This window comes from Hyalella azteca, unplaced genomic scaffold (genome assembly GCF_000764305.2).
Source record: "Hyalella azteca isolate HAZT.00-mixed unplaced genomic scaffold, Hazt_2.0.2 contig6969, whole genome shotgun sequence".
Lineage (NCBI taxonomy): Eukaryota > Metazoa > Arthropoda > Malacostraca > Amphipoda > Hyalellidae > Hyalella > Hyalella azteca.
Window position 1 is genome coordinate 17,318 of NW_025937108.1, and position 21,122 is coordinate 38,439.

The following is a 21,122-nucleotide window of genomic DNA, read 5'->3' on the forward strand; positions in this document are numbered from 1 at the left end:
TAAATTTTTTAATTTAATTTTTCGCAGATTAAAACGATACTTAATATTGCAATTAAGTTAGTTAATTGCGTTACAAAATTTTATCACGCAAGAATATTCTTTTTGATTAGTTTTGATTCTTATGTCGCAAAACATCCCCTATGTCTATTTTGGATTCATATTTTAGAAATTAGATTAGCTTCGATTCACTTCTCTCATTTTCTATTATTAATTAGGTTTATCATCTGCTTAATCATTCTAAATGATAATTTTCATTTCTCATCTTCTCACACATTCACTGTTATTAGTTTAGATTCATATCAGGCTGCTCCTACCTTTTGTTACAATTCTCATCCAGATATTTTATTTTACTACACATTTTCACTATTTGCGAGAAAATGTATGGATATTCTGATAATATTCGGCGGTCAAGGATGCTTCAAGCTCTGCTGCTTGAAATTGATGCCTAAAAACCATAAATAAATGACCGATTTTTGCTAGCTTTTCGTAATGACGGAGAGCGTATTTATGCGCATTATTGTGCAAGTAGTAGGTGCAAGTACTGTGCAAGTAGAAGTATTTCTTGATTGATGCCTAAAAACCGTAAATAAATGACCGATTTTTGCTAGCTTTTCGTAATGATGGGGAGCGTATTTATGCGCACTCGAAGTGAAAGTTAGACCCGGCTTTGAGGGTGGAAAATCTGGCATCACTTTAACTGATTGGCAGGAGACGACGTCTGTAGTGAAGCGCTGCTGGGACATGATTGGACAGCCATCTGGCTGGGACATGATTGGACAGCCATCTGGCTGGGACATGTTTGGGACGTTATCATCTGGCTGGGACATGTCTGGGACGTGGTCATCTGGCTGGGACATGTTTGGGACGTGGTCATCTGGTAGGGACATGTTTGGGACGTGGTCATCTGGCTGGGACATGTTTGGGACGTGGTCATCTGGCTGGGACATGTTTGGGACGTGGTCATCTGGCTGGGACATGTTTGGTGCAAATTCATTTGATTGCGACACGGCTGGATGGTCATCCAAACTGGGACACTTGAGACGATTGAATCGTTTAGGACATCATTGATTGATTAGAAGTTGGTTTTATCCATTCCATCATTTGATTGATGGCATCGCTCTTGACCATCACTCAGTATAAATCCATTTCTCGTTGGAATCTTTACAGATTTACGTAGCTAAATCTCAAAAATTAAATTCTTGTGTTTTCTGTGAGGGAAAATAGAGGTCGTCTCATTTTATTTCGAGTACGATTTGAGTACGACTAGATCTTAAAACCTACAAAAGGCTAATACGAATACATCGTCTCAAACATTTTGATAGCTCTCAAGAATATGCGATTTTGACCAATTTAATGCTTTCATGAATATATATACGCTCTCAAATACTTCGATAGCCCTAACGCTTATGAACTCCTGAGTCAGTTCGAAAACTCTCGCGGATATGATATCTTGAACGCTTTGATTATGGTGCAGCTGGCAACATATTAGTCGGCGCAACTATATATAGTCTCGAGATTGAAATCAGAAAAAATATATTCAATTGTTACTCGCCTTTAATTCTTTGATATTTAGTTTAAATCAACAACTCTACTAAACTCTCTTACAAATTTACTACGGAGTCGACCAATAAAATTCTCCAGTATTTTCACGCCCACCAGGCTAAACCACCACGCATGTCGAAGCTGAAGCAAGAGCTCGTGTTATACACTGTTAGAAAAATTCCCGTTAACGGTATTACCGGCGTTTCAGTGGCCGGTCGGCACGGGAAAAGAAACACCGTGTCGCCGTTTTTATTCTAATTTAACACTAGAAATCCTTAAAATATCTGATAATAACAGCGAAACAGTTTATTTTCGCGGGGCGACCGGCCACTAGAACGCCAGTGGGACCGTTTTTCACCGTTATTTCTAACAGTGTACACGCGTGGACCTGCGAGCCTCGGTCTGTCGTTCTTTACGTCGTCGGTCCCCGGAAAGCATTGCAAGGCTCGCTTTTCGTCCAGGAAATTATCCGCTATCCGATTATGGGAGGATTAAGCGCAGTGTCTGGCGCCTAAGCTCGGTCTTCGCTGGCTACGGGACGATTCAATGTAATGGCTCGGTGGTATGAGAGGAAAGATTTTATGTTAGAATAAGTGAGTTTAATTGAATCTTTTAAATTTTTTCTAAAAAGAGAACAAAATTATTTACTAAACTGGGCGAATGAAATGTAAGCGAACTGTCATGAAGAGGTTGGAATATCAGCAATTTAATTTTGAAAAATATTGTTTTGGACATACCTCCGCTTCATTAGAATGAGGGAATAGAGTTGGTCGGTACGAAAATAGACTAAATAGAAGATTGCGCCTTCGACGGAGAAATTTAAGGCAATTAATATTTCAATTGCATAACATAGTGATCTCGGCGCTGAAGTGTAGGCCTGATGTGGCCTGTCGCCATGTTTTAGAAGCGTGTTTTACATGGGTTCTAGAAGCGTGTTAAGATTTCGTTTAACATTTTGTGAAAATAAATAATTAAAGCTGAATGATTGAAGTGACGAACGTTGACATAGCGTTGACTTGAACTGCTGCTGCTGGTTAACGCGGCGAAAAAAAATTGAATGAAACATAGAAGATAAGGTTTAGAGGGACACAAACAAGAAATTCATTACCAAATTTCAACAGGAATGCTCGCAGGAAAGTTTAATCTGCTGCTTTCAAGTTTAATCTGCTGCTTTCAAGTTTAATCTGCTGCTTTCAAGATCTAGAATGAGATGTGGAACATTATGCCCGTCTATTACCAGACAGTTTGCTCGTGCATGCCTTTAATTGCCTTGCCTGTAGTGGAGTGGCGTGCCTCATTTGAACTTCAAGCAGCCGTGTATCACTGGCATGCTCGGCTTCAGCACTTAATTGACCATTGGCTCTTATCTAACATTGGTCGACAACGGGCTAGACGTGTATGGCCAGAGGCAAGTCGCTATAAGTTTTGGGCTTATAATTAAACCTGTAATTACAGTACACTATTCTAAATCAAGCAACGTGTAAAATCCAATAAATAAATAATTTTTTTATTCGGTTGAATTTAGCACTGATGGACGAATCTAATTAATTTTGTGGACCCACCAACAAACCAATAACTTGTATGTACACTTCGGAACTCAATGATATTTAATGGCTATAATTAATGCAGCGCTTATTTGACTGATTCTCCGCATTCATATCGTACAGAACTAATTCTCGTCACGTTCTCATTTCAGGCTCCTATGATCATCATAACAAAGGCTTGCTTGGGAATTGAACAGAATTGATCGAGGCACTCGGCAGTCTAGTAGGTAGCGAATTTTTTTCCGATAGCCAGTCTTTTAACTTGAGAGATACTCCGTGAAACGAGGATAAGAATCTGGGATTAGGTCGTGATAGACATGATTCTTTTTACAGACATGCGAAAGCAACGTCGAAACGTTAATGAAACGTGGAAAAGAAAACAATTACAGAAAAAAACTCTGCTATCTTAACGTAACCCAGATTTCTCCAAAAGCTTCCGGGGGTGACTTCCACGTCCAGAGACAGGCAGATTTTTTTTTCTTTTTCTGTGCTAAACTGCAGAAATGCTCGGAATTCATGACTTGGCAACAATTAGCATACACAAAAGCTATTCGAATATCGTGATCCTAATATTTGTTCAATCCATTACCTCGAATGGTGTGTTTTAACCGGAATAATATTTCCAGGCATTTTTTGGGGCATTTAAATCCTAAAGAATTCTTCTGTCGACAAATGCAAACATACAAATGTCGACAAAAAACATACAAATGTCGACAAATGCAAACATAAAGAATCGACAAATGCATTGAACTAAAAATCCGTTAATGTTATTCTCGTTAATATCACTCTTTTATAATATTATTCGGTGATCATTTGGTCTTTAGATGAGCGCCTTGCAAAGCTGTATATATGGAAGCATGATAGAATTGTTAATGCATGGCTACTGCTGATATATGTTTTGATTTAGCAAGTAGATCATCTAGGTTTTTTTTCAATATTATTATAATTATGTATATATTTCTTTTACCATACTTCGTGAGCCAAAGTGTTAGGAGTGAATAAATGAGCATCAGTTATTCGTATGTTGCCCTGCAATCATCTTTTTCCTGTTTATGCTTATTGCTTGCGTTTTCTTACTGCGTATAAAATTCTATAAGCATCACTAAGCAATAACTATTGGCCATAGATATCGATTGGGTAAATTGAATCCTCTTTGAAAGGCGTTATCTCAGATTGGGCGGAATCGCTCCCGCCATCTTTATTGTGGTCAGTTCATAGGCTGCCGGCTTCCCATCCAGCCGTGCAACGAATTTGCTTTGAAAATTTATTCTCTCATTTGGTCAATTAAATAAATCACATCCGTATTTTAAATGTTTCTATTCCTTTGTGCCGGTCTTCACCAAATTCAGTGAGTTGGAACTACTATGTTTCCTTCAGTGGAATCATTACGCATTTGTCTTAAACTTTTATCATTTCGTACGCAGGTACGCTATTTTCTTATCACCATCCATCAGACAGCTTTGAATTATCTTTGTGGATTTCGGACTTGACGCATTGATGTGCCATTGGAATATTTGCCCTCGTTTCCACGGTATTATTACAATCATTAACACCGTTGCCCATCTCCATTGTATACCTAATTTCCGTGAAAACGAATATTCTTAATTGAATGCATGCCTTGACTAACCGCATGATTTGAAGAGGCTGAAATTTAAAGGCAGTTATGCTCGACTTTATGAAGCTGTCAGATTTTCTACCGCCAGTGCCGAAAACTTCACCACAGCAACTAGAGTCGCCGGCCTTCAATAGAAACGATCTACGGTGAAAAGAGAACCGAGCCATAACTTTCTAGCGAGTTCTAAACATCGTCGTTATCATTGTGAGGGAATCTAAGACTTAAAGTTGTGGTTCTGACCATTATTATAGGGTATTTAGTGACGAGGGCCGGGATATGTGCTGCGTTTGCTACGTAGCTACTTGTGCGTCATAAAAATTAACGTTAGTGGTTTAGTCCTAGCGAGATCTGCTGAAACTAAGCAAGCTTTGATATAGAAGAAATAACCAACATGTTTCCTTCAAACATTTGGCATTCGCATTGACAAATTTTAAAGAACACTTTCTTCGAACTTGGTACTGAAGTTTCAAAGTATTCAGAGTTTGTTTTTCAAACAGTATATACTAGGTAGAAGGAAATTTTACAATGCTTGGTTACATTTCATGGGAAATTATACAAATAATTTCGCCTGTTCCGACAAGACGATTACGCCATTCTTATAGGAAACGTCATGTCAGGTGAATTCAGTCAAGTAATATCGAATTGCTGTTATACTTCAAGTAATATTTTATTTTCTGTCGAATTACGTACATCTGGAGAAGTCCATTGCGGAATTTTTGTCCCGCTGAACAGTTGTAAGATAATAGAAATTATTTAGCTGTACTATCAAAGTCATCTCAAATCCGCTACTATGATTTGAATCTTAAGCTACCACGTCTTTACTTACAGTCTTTAGGTACGAATATCATTGCTGACGATTAAAAAACCCGACGATAAAGGGGCTACCGATTCGACTTACCGAGACAAGTCGCTGGCTTAGCCCACATGTGATATGGGCGAGACAGAACCCGGGGTGCCAGTACGCTACATATATTATTATATATTGCAGGCGAAAAACTTCTGATTGAATTGTTTCTTAAGGTATTATTAAATTCGTGCCGTACAATCAAAACTCGCTCGATGTTGACGAGTGGGCGATCTCTCGTCTGGTAGGATTAGCTTAGAAAGATGTCTGTGATTGGCTCTCTGATTTTATAAACTCTTGAATAATATTGATAGCATTGCCCTCTGTCATTAGGTACGAATAGTATGGCATGGGGTTAATTTATCTGATGATAAAGAATTACTGTATCTATTCAGCTGAGGTACGTGGAACAATGCCTAGCAGAGCTATGCGCCCGGCGTGACTTGGCACCACAGTGCCCGATCGAACCGCTGCATGTCTTCGCTTCTATGGCGTTCACGCGCTGACTCCCTATAGAGCCTAATTTTGTTCCTATTTCAATTTTGAGCTCTTCTTGACTAAATTTATTCCGCTTGCTAACTGCATATATATCTTACGAAAATAAAAACGTACTTGTAATAAATATTTCGTTATTTGCAATCATTATTTTATTTTGGCGCGATTATCTTCGGAACAATTCGATGTCGTCACATCATTCACACACCTTACCAGAACGATGTCGCAAACGCGTTCCAACTTGACTGTCGCACATTATCCGTAACTATGGGTTAAAGTTAAACTACTGACGTAATCACCACGTCACTGGTTCCAAAATTGTTACAAGTATTACAATTTCGATGGGTTCTCGTTTTAAACAAATTTATGACAATTGTGAAACGACTTTAAAGATTATCTTGGAAGGAACCCAAACTGCCATCTGACGTTCAGTAAGAGATAGCCTAAAAGTCTCTATTATTACGTTTATAGGAATATCTGACCTCGTTTCTCGTTCCGCCGGATTTCGTTTGTATAAATATCTTTGTCTTTAGTTTAAAAATGGTACAATATTAAGCTTGGATAGTCTTGGGAAATGTTATTCATGCATCTCCATTCCATTCCAAATGAATGCATTCATTTCTAATTATTTTTTCAAAGAACGGCAGCTGCACTTACGGAGTAGAACCCAGGAGATAATTTTTTAACTATGTTTTATTTAAATTTACTTGGATATAATAATTAACGTGCATTAGCCATGCATTCTATTGGAATTAATTATAATCCATTTCTTTCTAGATTACTGCTATACTCTTGTATCGATCTGATGATTAAAGATTTACTGTACATCAAACGTATAGTCTAGCTCGTATAAATTCGAAGCATATCGTATCAAAGTTGCTGTCTGTGATGTAGGGCTTACGAGTGAAAGACAAATTCTGCTCACATCTATAGTTTCGGGAACTTCTCACCTTAGATCTGCGACAAGCAACAATGTTCCAGCAGCTGTCCACAAAGTCTGGATCATTCAACGATCTCCTGGATCTTGAGGAGTCCATTCGTGTGGAAGAGGAAGACCTGGAGCATCACTGCTGTTGTTTCAGGAATAACCTGAAGTTGTCAAAGCAGGACGAGAATCCAAAGAAAATAGTCCGTTACTACAAAAGAAGCGATGGCGGGGCACGAGATTCGTCGTACGATAATGTTTCTCAAACTAAGACAGAGACGTTGCAGCAGCGACAGCCTTTGCTATCTGATGTGCCTACGGTCTTTGCTTCCTCTGAAGACAATCGCCTTGACGATGACGAAGATGTTGAATCTACGACGACTTTCTCGGGCTGCTTGAAGACGCCCTTCATTCAAGTTATAGACGGTCCTAAAACCAACTTTATTTCCTCAAGTAATGAAAATGACGTTGTGAAACTGGAGATAAAAAATGATTCTCTTGCCCAACTGCAAAATGATCCTCGAATTTCTATGGATTCTCCGCCCAGGACCATTCGGTCACAGTCCTTGAAGTATCCCTCTCACTGCTCCAAGTCGGTCTCGTTCAGTTTTTCGTCGCACCCTTCGTCCCCAGTATTTAATCCTCGATGCCCCATTAACGAGAGTTCATCTTCCCCTTCGAAATCCGTCGGCGAAGATTCCTCCAATCTTCGCTGCTCACATTCAATGATCGGCGCCCCGTTCTTCTCGTCATCTCAGTCGTACACGGGACCCCGTAAATCCAGTAACACTTCCGTGGGCTCGCAGTCTTCCGCCCTTCTTTCCGTATCTCACATCACGAAGATTATGCCGTCCACGCGCCTGGTTCCAGCTACCGAGTTGCCTCCTGTTGGCAGGATGAGGAGAGTTTTTACATCGCATGTGCGCCGTCGCAAGAAAAATAAACCATCCGCTATCAGCTTTCATCTGTCGAACATGATTAAGGAACCTCTTCGCGTCGTGCGATCTGTCCCGCTCACATTTCCGGCAGGGTGAGTACCTATTTTACTTGATGTTCAAATAAACTTTTGTGCCGTAAATTCTATTGCTCTAAAATCGCAAATTATTTATCTAAGCATTTAATGGCAAACCTTCCATGACAACGTTAGCTGAGTTCCACATTCTGTGTTAATGTTGTACAGCAGCCTTGGATACTCGGATGGCATAGCGCGGAGTTCTTCATGTTGAAAGCTGAACTTATTAACGAATCATTTACCTTATCGATTCATCATCTTGAACAAATGCCTTATGGTGCCTTAACCTTTATGAACGTAAAGAAGTTAAAAACGAGTTTTTGATAAACTCAATCCCCCTTACAATTGTTTCGAAAAGATATTTTTGTTAATATCTGTCTGGTGGAAGTTTTGAATTTTAAAATATTTTACCATTTTTTAGACTCGTGAAAACTGCTGAGATGTTCGGACACACCTCATGAAATCATTATTAGACCTAGATTAGTCGTCTCCCCTCACAGTATTCATTTATGATTATAATCGAAGTTTTATTATCTGTTTGTAGTGGTCATTATGAAGGGAAATCGCAGTGCATAGGAATTTGATTCGGATTCTCTGGTCTAATGATATTTGACACTCGCAATCTGGTATCCTTTGAGCTCTGATGAATTGCGGACATCAAACAGCGGCGCTCAGCTGCACTGGACGACGCGTGTTCACACTCCTCGATTTTTGTGCCGGCAATTTTACAGATAGCCGCGCTCACTCCCCTCACCACGTATACATTGCGCTTCTTCTGTCATGGAATTTCGAATTTCATCTGTACGAATAGAAAGGGTGCAGTACCAAATTTATCTATAGCGCATGAAGATAAAATATTTATTTACGAACATGCTGATTTTTATCGAATCAATTAGTAATTTGTTGTAAATCTTACGAATAGAATGGGTGCAGAACCAAATTTATCTATAGCGCATGAAAATAAAATATTTATTTACGAACTAGATCTAGGTACATTTGCGAGCATGCTGATTTTTATCGAATCAATTAGTAATTTCTTGTAAATCCTGTTTTGAATCATGAGAATGAATTAAATTCGGATAGTGAACTAAATAATTTACTTGCAACAATAATTTGTTTTCGACATCTGGCTTCGACGGAATTGAATTATTTCGCTTGTACTGGTTTCTCACATTATTTCTGTTTGCCCTTCATGGCGATGACAATTTGTTAACCAAATGAAATATTGAATATTTTTCGGGCATCCTGTAGCGAGAACTACTAGAGATTGAAGCAAGTTTGAAACATGCCTGAAAAGTATTCAAAATATTTTAGGAAACCCCGTCTTAAACCATTGATATAAAATTGAACAAATCCCATAAAGTGTGATTACCAAAAGGCAATTCCAAGAGTAAAAAAATATACCGTTTACTTCTATAAATTCCATTCGTAGTGAATAAAATTCCATTCCTGTAAAAATTAGTGAGATATTATAGAAGTAGTGTTAAGCAGTAGTCGGAGGTAGTAGTACTGAATAAATCTGCTAATTAGTTCTAACATATTTCTTATTTTTTAAAAGCATCTTAGAATCATTTGAAATTATCATTAGGAACGAATTGAGCGAGAAACGCTCAATTCGTTACTATGAATCATCTTTTTTACGTTACTATGAAACGTAAAATACGCAGTTTACTAAACTCTTGTTAAACGCCTGATTATTCCTCTATTTGATTGTATTTTCGAGGAGATTAAACTACGTTTAGTCGCTGTTGATCGTGGCGGAGTCTCGTAATTTTTTTGCTAGTTATTAACTCGTTAATATGTACTCTGTTAGAAAAAACGGTGAAAAAACGGTCCCACTGGCGTTTTAGTGGCCAGTCGCCCCGTGAAAATAAACTGTTTCGCCGTTTTTATGAGATGTTTTACGGATTTCTAGTGTTAAATTAGAATAAAAACGGTGACACGGTGTTTCTTTTCACGTGCCGACCGGTTACTGGAACGACGGTAATACCGTTAACGGTAATTTTTCTAACAGTGTAATGATAAACGCCGTACCTGATTGAAGTCGTGCATGATTTATGACTGCATGTACGACTTCATTAGCGACTTAATTGTCCCGTTCCAGGACGAAGTAAATAAATCTACCGTCTGAGGAATCTATTTCACTGCTATCACGTTTTGCACCCAAGTATCACAAATTGAATCTTTTTATGAACGTCCTATCAGATGTTGTTGACCACAATATTCCAAGTCAATAAACGATGACTTCTGAAGTTTGTCGTTAGCGAGCTTCTTTCTAATTGGATTTGAGTTCGTATGACTTCCCTCTTGGAGCTTTCCTATGAAGATCAAAATGTTCAATTCGATTTGGTATTGAATTTTATTTGTTTATCCTACATGATAGCTTTGATATAATCTCGAGTTTTACAAATACAAAGAAAATATAACTCAGTACTCACTGCAGTGAGTGACTGAAAGCGCATTTTCTCGTCGACGAAAACTTGAGGTCACGGACAGACGGACGGACAGACAGACAGACGGACATGGCGAGCACAATAGTGCATTTTTCCATAAATGAAAAAATGCGCTAAAAATGCTGCACCCGCGGTTCGGGTGATCGCCACTGCCGAGCAGAGGCCATATTTTCAAAATTCGCTAAGTGAACGTTAGTACTTACGCTCTATTTCCATGTCTATGATTGGTGGATTTTGCTTGAAAGGCCGTCAATGATTGGCTGATGAAATTACGATCTCTTAACTTTTTTTGAAAGTATAGGCCCTGAAGGATATCTCAAACCTCTTGCACGTATCATTCCTAAAGGGATTTTCCTCCTCATATTCTGGCGATACCCTCACTTTAAGAGATTTTTGTTTGACAAGAAGACAATTGAGGGCTTGATGAGGGGTGGTGTCTTGACACTGACAAATGGAGTGTCGTGCGCCGAGCAGCCGCGGCCTCTGTCTGCCTCTGTGCAGTGATAGCTGACGTTGTACTTGAATTACTTGAATCTTGCAATAAATATTTTATTTTTAGCGCATTTTCTCATTTATGGAAAAAATGCGCTATTGCGCTCGTCATGACCGTCCGTCCGTCCGTCCGTCAGTCCGTCCGTGACTTCAAGTTTTCGTCGACGAGAAAATGCGCTCTCTGTCACTCACTGCAGTGAGTACCGAGTTATGTTTTTTCCTTTATATCACGATTTCCGCTCCGTTAATTGTCAAGTTTATTTGAACTTTCTTATTTATGTGGGGAAGATGAACAAGAATCCAGAATCAATTTTGTTTCTTAATATACATCTAATTATTATTATTATTATTATTCCACGAAGAGATTGTCGTGGCGTCTCGTTCAGATCGAACTTCGAGGGCACGTTACAAGCGGCTAAAAAACACAAGATGATATAAACAGATGACATCTATGCTAAAACAGAGGACATATGCCAAGACTGATGACTAATGATTATTATTCACTTATTTTTGTTCAGAACTAAATAATTATTAATAACACAAAGCTAATGACCTCTCAGGACGTGCTTGTGCTCCTTATTTAGATTTGCTTCTGAATTCTCATTACAGAGTACGACGCATGATCATCACGTCGGAGTGGTTGTTAATAGGAATGTTAATTCTCAATTTTTAGAAATTTGATTGCTTAATTTAATAATTGATGATAACAGAGGCTTGCAATCCGGTAATCAAAGACGATACTAGCTGTACTATTAAGAAAAAATTCGGGAATGTGAACTAGGTGCTTGACGTTGAGATGATTAATTTTTAGTTACATTAATTGGATCTTCGTCGTTAAGCATGCGCATTTGAGCATATCCTACGCTGTCCTTGCGTTTTTTTAACCTTGTTTTGAGTATTCGACATCGCAAGTGGGTTAATGTCTGAAATTCATTCATTTTTTACAGGCCGTAGAGCAAGCTTTAGGCTTATATAGGTTGACCAGAAGAGGGAAAGGATTACACTCTTCATATTCTGAAGAAAGATGATGGCAGGCACTCTTTTTAGCGCATTTTCTCATTTATGGAAAAATGCACTTTTGTACTCGCCATGTCCGTCTGTCTGTCCGTCTGTCCGTCCGTCTGTCTGTCCGTCTGTCTGTCCGTGACTTCACGTTTTCGTCGACGAAAAAATGCGCTCTCTGTAACTCACTGCAGTTAGTACTGAGTTAGGTTTTTTCCTTTTTATAACGATTTCCGCTCCGTTAATTGTCAAGTCTATCTGGACTTTCATATTTAGGCGGGGAAGATGAGCAAGCATCCAGAATCAAGTTTGTTTCTTAATATACATCTAATGATTATTATTCACTTATTTTTGTTCAGAACTAAATAATTATTAATAACACAAAGCTAATGACCTCTCAGGACGTGCTTGTGCTCCTTATTTGGCCAGTCAGGGGATACTTGAGTGTTCAAATTTACTGAATAATTACAGTGTTTTAATAGAGTTTTGAATGTTTATTACATGACCTTCTTGATATAAACACAGCAATTGAAGGATTTCTGATATAATTTTTTTTCAGATTGATATTAACGAGAACTTCATCGCGTTATCCTAGTATTTCCGTGCTTGGAAATTACATCTGCAACTAGTCGTGCAAATCACTTCCTGAGCGCTGCTTTTCAAGTCCAGTCTGTACCGTGACTTAGAGTTAATAGGCCTGTCAACATAAGATTATAATCAAGTTAATAACTTAATGTATTTGAACTAGGTGCTTGACGTTGATATGATTAATTTTTAGTTTAGATTAATTCGATCTTCATCGTTGGACATGAGCATTTGAGCATATCCTACGCTGTCCTTGCGTTTTTTTTAACCTTGTTTTGAGCATTAGACATCGCAAGTGGGTTAATGTTTGAGAATCATTCATTTTTACAGGCCGTAGAGCAAGCTTTAGGCTTATATAGATAGACTTGACGCAAGAAGAGGGAAAGGATTACACTCTTCATATTCGGAAGAAAGCTGATGGCAGGCACTCTTTTTAGCGCATTTTCTCATTTATGAAAAAAATGCACTATTGTGCTCGCCAAGTCCGTCTGTCCGTCCGTCTGTCTGTCCGTCTGTCTGTCTGTCTGTCCGTCCGTGACTTCACGTTTTCGTCGACGAGAAAATGCGCTCTCTGTCACTCACTGCAGTGAGTACGGAGTTATATTTTTTATGTATTTAAATTGCAGTGAAGAGAGACCAATTTTTTTGTCTTGTCTCATCCTAAGACAAATTTGATTTTTTCCGTGATTCATGACCTTAATCTGTTATTTCCATTAGATCAGCATAGAAACCTGTATTTTCGGGAGCTATTAATCCAGTGACAAATTCAGTCCGCAGCGCCTACGATTTGAAAGTAGGGACATTTTATCATTATTTATTTATTAATGGATTTTTTTTACTTCGTTGCTTAATTTCAGCGCCTTAGGTCTATGACGTCGTTGATGTGGCATGCAAAAGTGCCTGCAAAAATTCACAGATGCTATGAGCCTGAGACACAAAGTCTGCCGATAAATAACCCATCGACAACGAGTAATTTTCTGAATATTTAATTCGTAGTTAGCATGGATAAATATATTCTCTGTTCTACATTATTTACAGTGGGGAAACAAGTTGCTTGCAGTCAAAATATTGCCTATTTTGTACCCGCGGCAAATAGTATTAATCGGATTTGGGATGTTGGTTTACGGTTTGAAATTCTTATAATTTAGTTTCGTTGTAGTTTATTTCTTCTCAAATTTAAAATTATGTATAATATCATTATTTATTTGTTAGTGTATCCCATGCAAAGTAATAATATCTAACAAAAAAATTACTTATATAAAGTAGGATGCATTGGATCGAATCTGGAGCTTTGACAATGTCATAATACTATTTAATACTATTCAATACTATTCAATAACAAAAACTCCTGTGATGTTATTAAAAGGGACTTGGCTTTTGAAGAGCTTCTTTTGTTTTGCCTGACACACAATTAGCTGCTCGGTTGTTCTGCTCTAATAAGCGTCGAGTATTTTTAATGGAACGCCATAGGACATTTCTTGCATGACTTTGTTCTCTTCACAAGTGAGTGGTAATTGCTTTGTAGAGTCTTGTCTATTCATGCTTCTTTTGGTATAGCTATTTTATTTTGGAATTATTGATAGTTTTTAAAAATTGTTGATTTCTCAGTAAATTCGCATTGTAGTTTTTAACAAAGTTGCTCAATATCAATTTAACTCTCAGCGGAAGTGCAAAGTCAATAGAAATGCTGTGCTATTTTAACGGCGCTAGACATGAATATTTTTTTATGTTTTCAGGAAAAATTTAATAGGTTCCGATCAATTCAGCTCGAGTAGTCAGCAAAAAACAGCATAAATCATTTTTGCTAAATTTCAAGTTGTTTTCACTTCAAGCTTCATTTCGTGGAAAATTATGCATAGGTAATATTGTCCGGCTGTAATACGCCAGTTGAATCTTTTCTTTTATTTTTTCAATCAAAAGCAACCCAGAGATAATTCCAGAGCGAGTTCAAATAACATTTTATTTAAATAATAATTGTAAATATGTATGCGAAAACGCTGATTTATGACAGGAGTACAAGTTAGAATTGTGAAAATTTAGAAAAATTTTCAAATATTGTAGAAGTTGAATGGATTTCATGAAAATTTTACTCAATTCAGAACTTTGTTGGATTTATTTACATTTTTCGAGTGAACAAAAAATAACAAGGAAGAAAGAAAACTATAGATACTCAAATTTTATTCTAAGATCATTATTTTGTTGTGCAGCCTTAATTATAACTGAATGAAAAATAATTCATTTCAATTGCTACTTTTATTTGATCATTTTATTTTTGTCTTTTATTATTTATTATTGTCTCAATTAATCAGGCTACGAAAATCAGAACAAGTATGTTTCTGTGTAATTCTTGACAGAGATTACCCGCCTCGGTCCATTGCTTGAAACAATCTGCCGACAAATAATCTGTTTAGATTATCCTTTTCGTCAAATTTGATTTTTGAATTCGGACTTAAGCCAAATAAATCATCACTCCCAGAATTTGGTAGGTTGCTTTTATCTCCAGTGTGACACTTCGACTTCAGTGCTGTTGAACACACAATCAGGCAATCTATTCGCCAGCCAAACTAGTTCACCAATAAAAATTTTTTGTACGATGCAAGGTTCATTGCAAGTTCTTTTCCAAATTTGTGTTCTATCTTGTGTTATTTCACCAATTTAAAATTTATTTAATTTTTCCAGGTAAGTCTTGGAGAGAGATCCACTACGTGTTGGGCCCTGAGGCAGTGAGGCCGTCCGGGTAAGTAAGAACAACCAATTTATTGCAGTCTCTGCTGCAACACTTGATAGGCTCAGTTTTCTCTTACGCATCGCTGTCGTTTTCTATCATTCGAATATGTGCCCATAATTGGCTTCTTTTTTATTCAAATTCGAAATGCAAACTGTAATTCGTAGCATTTTCATGTACAGAAAAGTCTAGATACAATCTTGGTTTGGAATTAGAAAGTGGCATCATGACATGTTAATAATTATTTTATCGTGGTTATCTGATAGATGTGTGTATTCTTCAAGAAATTGCCAACTTTTTTCCGCAGTCAGAAGTTACTATGTGACGAAAGGAAGCAGGTAAGTTATTCATCTCAAATAACGTGCATCAACATCTTGGTCAATGTGTTATGTTTAAAGATTTTGTAATGACGAAACGAATTTGGGTCTCTACAAGTATTTCATAAAGTATGAAAACTTGCGTCGAGGTTTCCATCATTAGCCTTTTTTCGCTTTTCGCGCTATTAACTTGAAATTTCGTAAGAAATCATATATTTACACGGGAAGTTGTTTTAACGTTATCCCCCTTATATTTATTACCGGGAACCCGCCCCATGGCTTATTTCTCTACTAAATTATTACTTCTGTAATGAAGTGCCCATGAAAATTGATTATTCTGAAGTAGCACGTACGCCTCCCATGAGATTGCCTCTCGAAAATAATTAGACATTGTTTGCTATAGAATAATTGTTGAATGCTCAGCATCAATGTTTCCTTATACTGTTAATGTTATTTAACTTTGTATATTTATATCTTTGGTAGCCCTAAATATGTACTCTTGCTAATCATCAAAGAATAGCATTTAAAACATTAGAAACATTCCGCCTAAGAATATATACTTTTTTACAAACTTCCATTTGAGAATAATCCGTAAAAAACTACAGAATTCTCGGCGAAAAAATTAATTGAGAATATTTTCACGTGCATTTGACCGGTGCAATTGAACACGTGCAGTTGTAAGAAAATAATTTTAAATTAATCTCCCATTGACTATCATTCTAGCGATGTTGAGGGACGGTGAGCAATAATAATGTTTATTAATAAGCTGGTAACGTTCACGCTGTTCGCGAACCTGTTTTCCCTCATGAAATCGGTAAATTTATTGTATCTCAAAAAATAAAATGTCAAATAGGTGAGGAATTTATTGGGAAACTGGGACTTTGAGCGCCTCTGAAGTTGTAATGTAGCGGAAAATCACTACCATGAACTGGTAGTGAACGTCAGTCTATTGTACTATTCACTGGTGATTGGCTATTAATACCTATATTGCGAAAAGTGGGAGAATATGAATTTAATATTTTTAACAAAAAATACATCGGCAAATACAAGTTATTCGTAATTTACACGAATCATTTTCAGTAAAGGTTCATTAATCTGCCAAACCTATATTATACCTGTATACTGAAAACTTAAGAACAGATCATCATAACTGCTACGGACAACTATCGTATGATACCGTACCTTTATGACGCACATATTGCGTCTCTATGAAGTCTTTGGTTTAAGATCCTGGTACTGACAGAGATATTCGTCTCCTAGCTTATCCTCTAGGGAGATTGTTAACTGGCCCGTGAACGTGATGACAGAAATTTTCTAATTGTAAGCAAAGAAGATAAATGACAAACAATATCTGATGATTTGGGTGTACGGGTTCAGCCAGCAAATTATAATGAGGTTGTTGGTCGAGGTCGTACCGTTACTTCGAGGAGAAGTAACGGTAGAGAATTCTATTCTATTTTTATTTATTCTATTATTATTTTAGCTTTAACATGGTACGCTAACTATCTAACACAAAGCACGTTATTCCGAGTGTATTTTCCATATTCTGAGCTTTGTCAACTAGACTGTTTTCCCGTCTGAGATGTGTATAAGAGACAGCTTGAAGNTGTTCTTGACGTTAGTCTAATGTAGTGACATAGACTAAATCTGATAGCTATAACCTGATTGAATTTCCCTCTCTCTATATATCGTTCGAAATTTCGGGTTATTGTCATCTACAGCGGCTTCGATTTCCGACACCATAATCGGCATTGTCTCCTTATTTCCTTGAAATTTAATGTTTACATTAATTCAAATTTTAAATAATGCAGTTTTATGCTCTTTTTTGGGTGGCGTTGCTCTTTTTTCGCGGTAAACTAGTGGTGGCCATTTTCGACCGCACTGGTCTTTATTTTACCTTACATTTACGCAGATTCCACTTTCACTGAAGTCAGCCTAAATTTTTTTGTTGGTCATATTTTCTCAAAAATTTTGAAATAAATTAGAAATATGGTACAAGTGCCTTTCTGNAGGAGCCCTTCGTTCAAGCACATTTCATTAAAAATAAGGCCGGTTTTGCTTACAATTTCCTTATCATTTCACTTCTTTAGGCGAAATTTTAAGCAAATCCGGCGTTATTTTTTATTTTATAGCTATGCAAATTTCTTATTCTATTTAAATAAAATTTCTAATTTTCAGATCTTTCATCTTCTGCGATTACAAAATATGCAAGCAAAATTGAGCAATTTGTGGTGTTCAATAAAATCACGGTGTATCACTTGCGGTGTTCAATAAAATGATGATGTATCACTTGCGGTGTTCAATAAAATGATAATGTATAACTTGCAGTGTTCAATAAAATGATAATGTATAACTTGCAGTGTTCAATAAAATGATAATGTATAACATGCGGTGTTCGTTAAAATCGTGTTGTATGACTTGTGTTGGTAATGAAACAAACGTTCATTGCATCGCTAGCGGTCTCGACCATACTTGTTCCGTTACTTCCGAGGCCTTCATTAGACGTGAGCATTATTGTAAGGAAGACAGAGGCTCCAGCTTGTTTGCTCTGCCTCGAGCTAGGAGCAAGCACCGTACCATCAAAACTCTGTAACACGTAGCAGCCTAAGTGCACGTAGCGGGCGATATTTAGTCAGTGATTGGTGGGGTTAGCTTCAAACGTCGCCATTGATTGGCTGCTTAAGTTACGACCTCGTAACTTTTTTTTAAAGTACGTCTTCAGACTTTTTTGCATCCTTAGCTTAAGTAAAATGAATAAAGTTTATGCTGGGCTCCAAGTGACGACAAAACCGAGATGGCCGACGAAAACCCACCTATGAATTTAATTTGATGTCTAGATACTATGATACCATATCAAATCGCACAGTTGAATATTAAACATCATATATATATATATTAATTCAGAGGGCACAATATGCTAAACTTGAACATATTTACTCCATCTAGTATCTGGAAAATTAGACAAATTATTAATTTCACTTGCATGCACGGCTCGGAATCATTAAGAAAGGAACACCGTACGGCGTATATGCATGTTTGACTTGCATGAATAGTTTTAAACATTAATCAGTTGAAAAATGCAATATATATCACGCATAATATTATGTTATAATAGAGGAGTTATTTTGTCATTGAACATTTGAACAAGTCCGATAAATTGATTTGACAGCTCATAATTTGCGGACTAAACGGTGCATCAATGGTCCATGTCGAGTGTTAACTTCCTAACCTCTCCACTTGAAACACGTTCCATACGCCTGTGTCATCAAATTTCTTCAAGTGTCTCAGCCCAGGATGAAGCTTACAAGATTACTCTATGTACATAAGACACAAACCATTTAAAGTATTTTACTCATGTCTTTTAGTATTAGTCTCATGTCTCATGCTAGTCAAACACCAGCCTTTGTATTCCTGTTAATTATTGAATGCATTTGTGGTACGAAACGTATTGTTTTTGAACGTTGATTTCATCGCCCTGTTGCAAGGACAGTTGAATTGCCCGCTTGAGTCACATCAATTTTAACATATTTCTTACTGCCAACTTGCCGAGAGTTCATTGAGTCATAAGTATATTATATTATGATCATTATTGTCGTCAGCTTCGTGGTAATTCAATAAGTTGATCGTTAGCATCAAAGATCGTTCGTTATTCATAAAACTTCCTCCACGGTAATTGGAGAAACATCTTTTATGTTCTAGCGGTATTTTTAAGGAGTATGTTTATTTAGATCCAACAATCTATCTAATCGTTGTTGGCTTCAGTTCATGAAGATATTTTCACTGTTTATACCTGATTAATTGAGACAAGTTTGCCCTCAAAGAGCACGGACAATGGGTTAGATTGATATTAAACAAGATTTGGAAAATTTGGTCTCATATTTGTAGCGCCTTGCCTCTATTCAAAGCACGCCAACGTTATTGATGAACAACAGAAGTGAAATTGTTTCGGTTCTTTTCTTGGTCAATTTCGGTTTTTATTTTAGAGGACATGATTAATTGAAAAAAGGTATCGCTTTAACACGAAGAGGTAAATCAACAAGCCTGCCATTTATTAAAGTTCTGCATATTAAATACTGTAAAGAAATTGATGAATCACGAGCTTGATGAGTCTCACAGGAGTATTTGCCACGCGACGATACCAAAATATAAATTTAAATTATTACGTGCATGAATTTTTTTTCAAATATTAAATGATAGAAATGGTAGAAAATGCAAAGGGTTTTATTATCCAGAGTATGAACGAATTCGTGTCATTTTTCTTCGCTGTATTACTTCCATAAATGATGTATACGTAATAAATTATTTACAACAATAAATTCGTTATTGTTATCTTAAACATGAATATTTTCCAGTAGCCTGGATATTTTAGTTGATGTTAAATTTTTGTATCGTCCATCTCATTGCTGGCTCGAACCAACAGACCCGTCCATGTTGACTTGCAATTATGCGCATGCGTGATTTTTTTGTCACATTTAGCGTCATGTTCATGGTTGAGTTTTTTATTTGTTGTTCCTTTCATGATGTTGTGACAACGTAAGTCTAATTTACAAGGACCAAATGATATATTCCGTGACTTTAAAGTGCAGTCACCTGACGCCTGTTTGTCAGCTATCGGGCAAAAAAGGTCTGTTTTTTTTTGCACGATGAGCTTGTTGTTATATTGTGTGCTTGTAGCGCAAAGCAAATGGCTTGTAATTAAATTCTGTCTCTGTTATTTTCAAAAATTAATTGTAAAATCATTTGTCGACGGTCGCGTTGGCATTTCTGTGCCTGTGGTCAAATTATTATTCATGTAAGCTAAGAATTTCACATTTTTAGCGCATTTTTTCATTTATGTAAAAAAGCGCTGTTGTGCTCATGTCCGTCCGTCCGTCTGTCTGTCCGTCTGTCCGTGACTTCACGTTTTCGTCGACGAGAAATGCGCTCTCTGCTACTCACTGCAGTAAGTACTGAGTTATATTTTTTTTATTTCTACAGATCATTCTTTGTTACTATATGGACAACTCAACCTGCCTACAGGTAACCCTATTGATTTATTCAATTTACGTTAATTTTACGGCGGAAAACCAACTTCTCTCTTCAAATAAAGTAGGATCAATTAAGGCCGTAAATATTGACTTGGGAATAAAATGTATATATGCGATAAGATTTCTGTCTATAGAAATAAAATCCAGTGACCAATGTTGAAACTTTATTGTCAAAATTGTGCTTTTAACGTTAGTGAATGCGATGTTCCAGGTAGGTATTGTCAGTGATGTAATCGATGTAGTAGAATTATTTCAACATATTTTTCTTGCTTCACTTCTATTATGCCTATACGCGCTGGCTTACTGCTTTCCCAATAACTCGTTTACACTCGCGATTCTCTACCGGGTTAACTTCTCAATAATTACATTGCCTACATAATCCGTTTCAATATCCTAGTCAATATTACAACAACAGTGTATAAATAAATTAGTCACGTTTATCACATCAAGGTCTAAAATATAATATTTTTTACATTATTTCATATGGAGTAAATGTTTATTTTCCAAATGTAGGTAAAAGATTGCTTTGTTAAAGAAAAATTAA

General features: G+C 36.9%; 1 protein-coding gene across 1 annotated transcript; it reads left to right on the top strand.

Moving 5' to 3' along the window:
* Positions 1 to 741: 741 nt before the first annotated feature.
* Positions 742 to 1,068, top strand: LOC108681185 (uncharacterized PPE family protein PPE21-like). Its single transcript, XM_018170189.1, has one exon. It carries the CDS (start codon positions 742 to 744, stop codon positions 1,066 to 1,068), a length of 327 nt encoding a protein of 108 aa, XP_018025678.1.
* Positions 1,069 to 21,122: the final 20,054 nt, after the last annotated feature.

Excerpts from the sequence above, each read along its gene's own strand:
- LOC108681185 (XM_018170189.1), top strand. The coding sequence starts at position 742 with ATGATTGGACAGCCATCTGGCTGGGACATGATTGGACAGCCATCTGGC.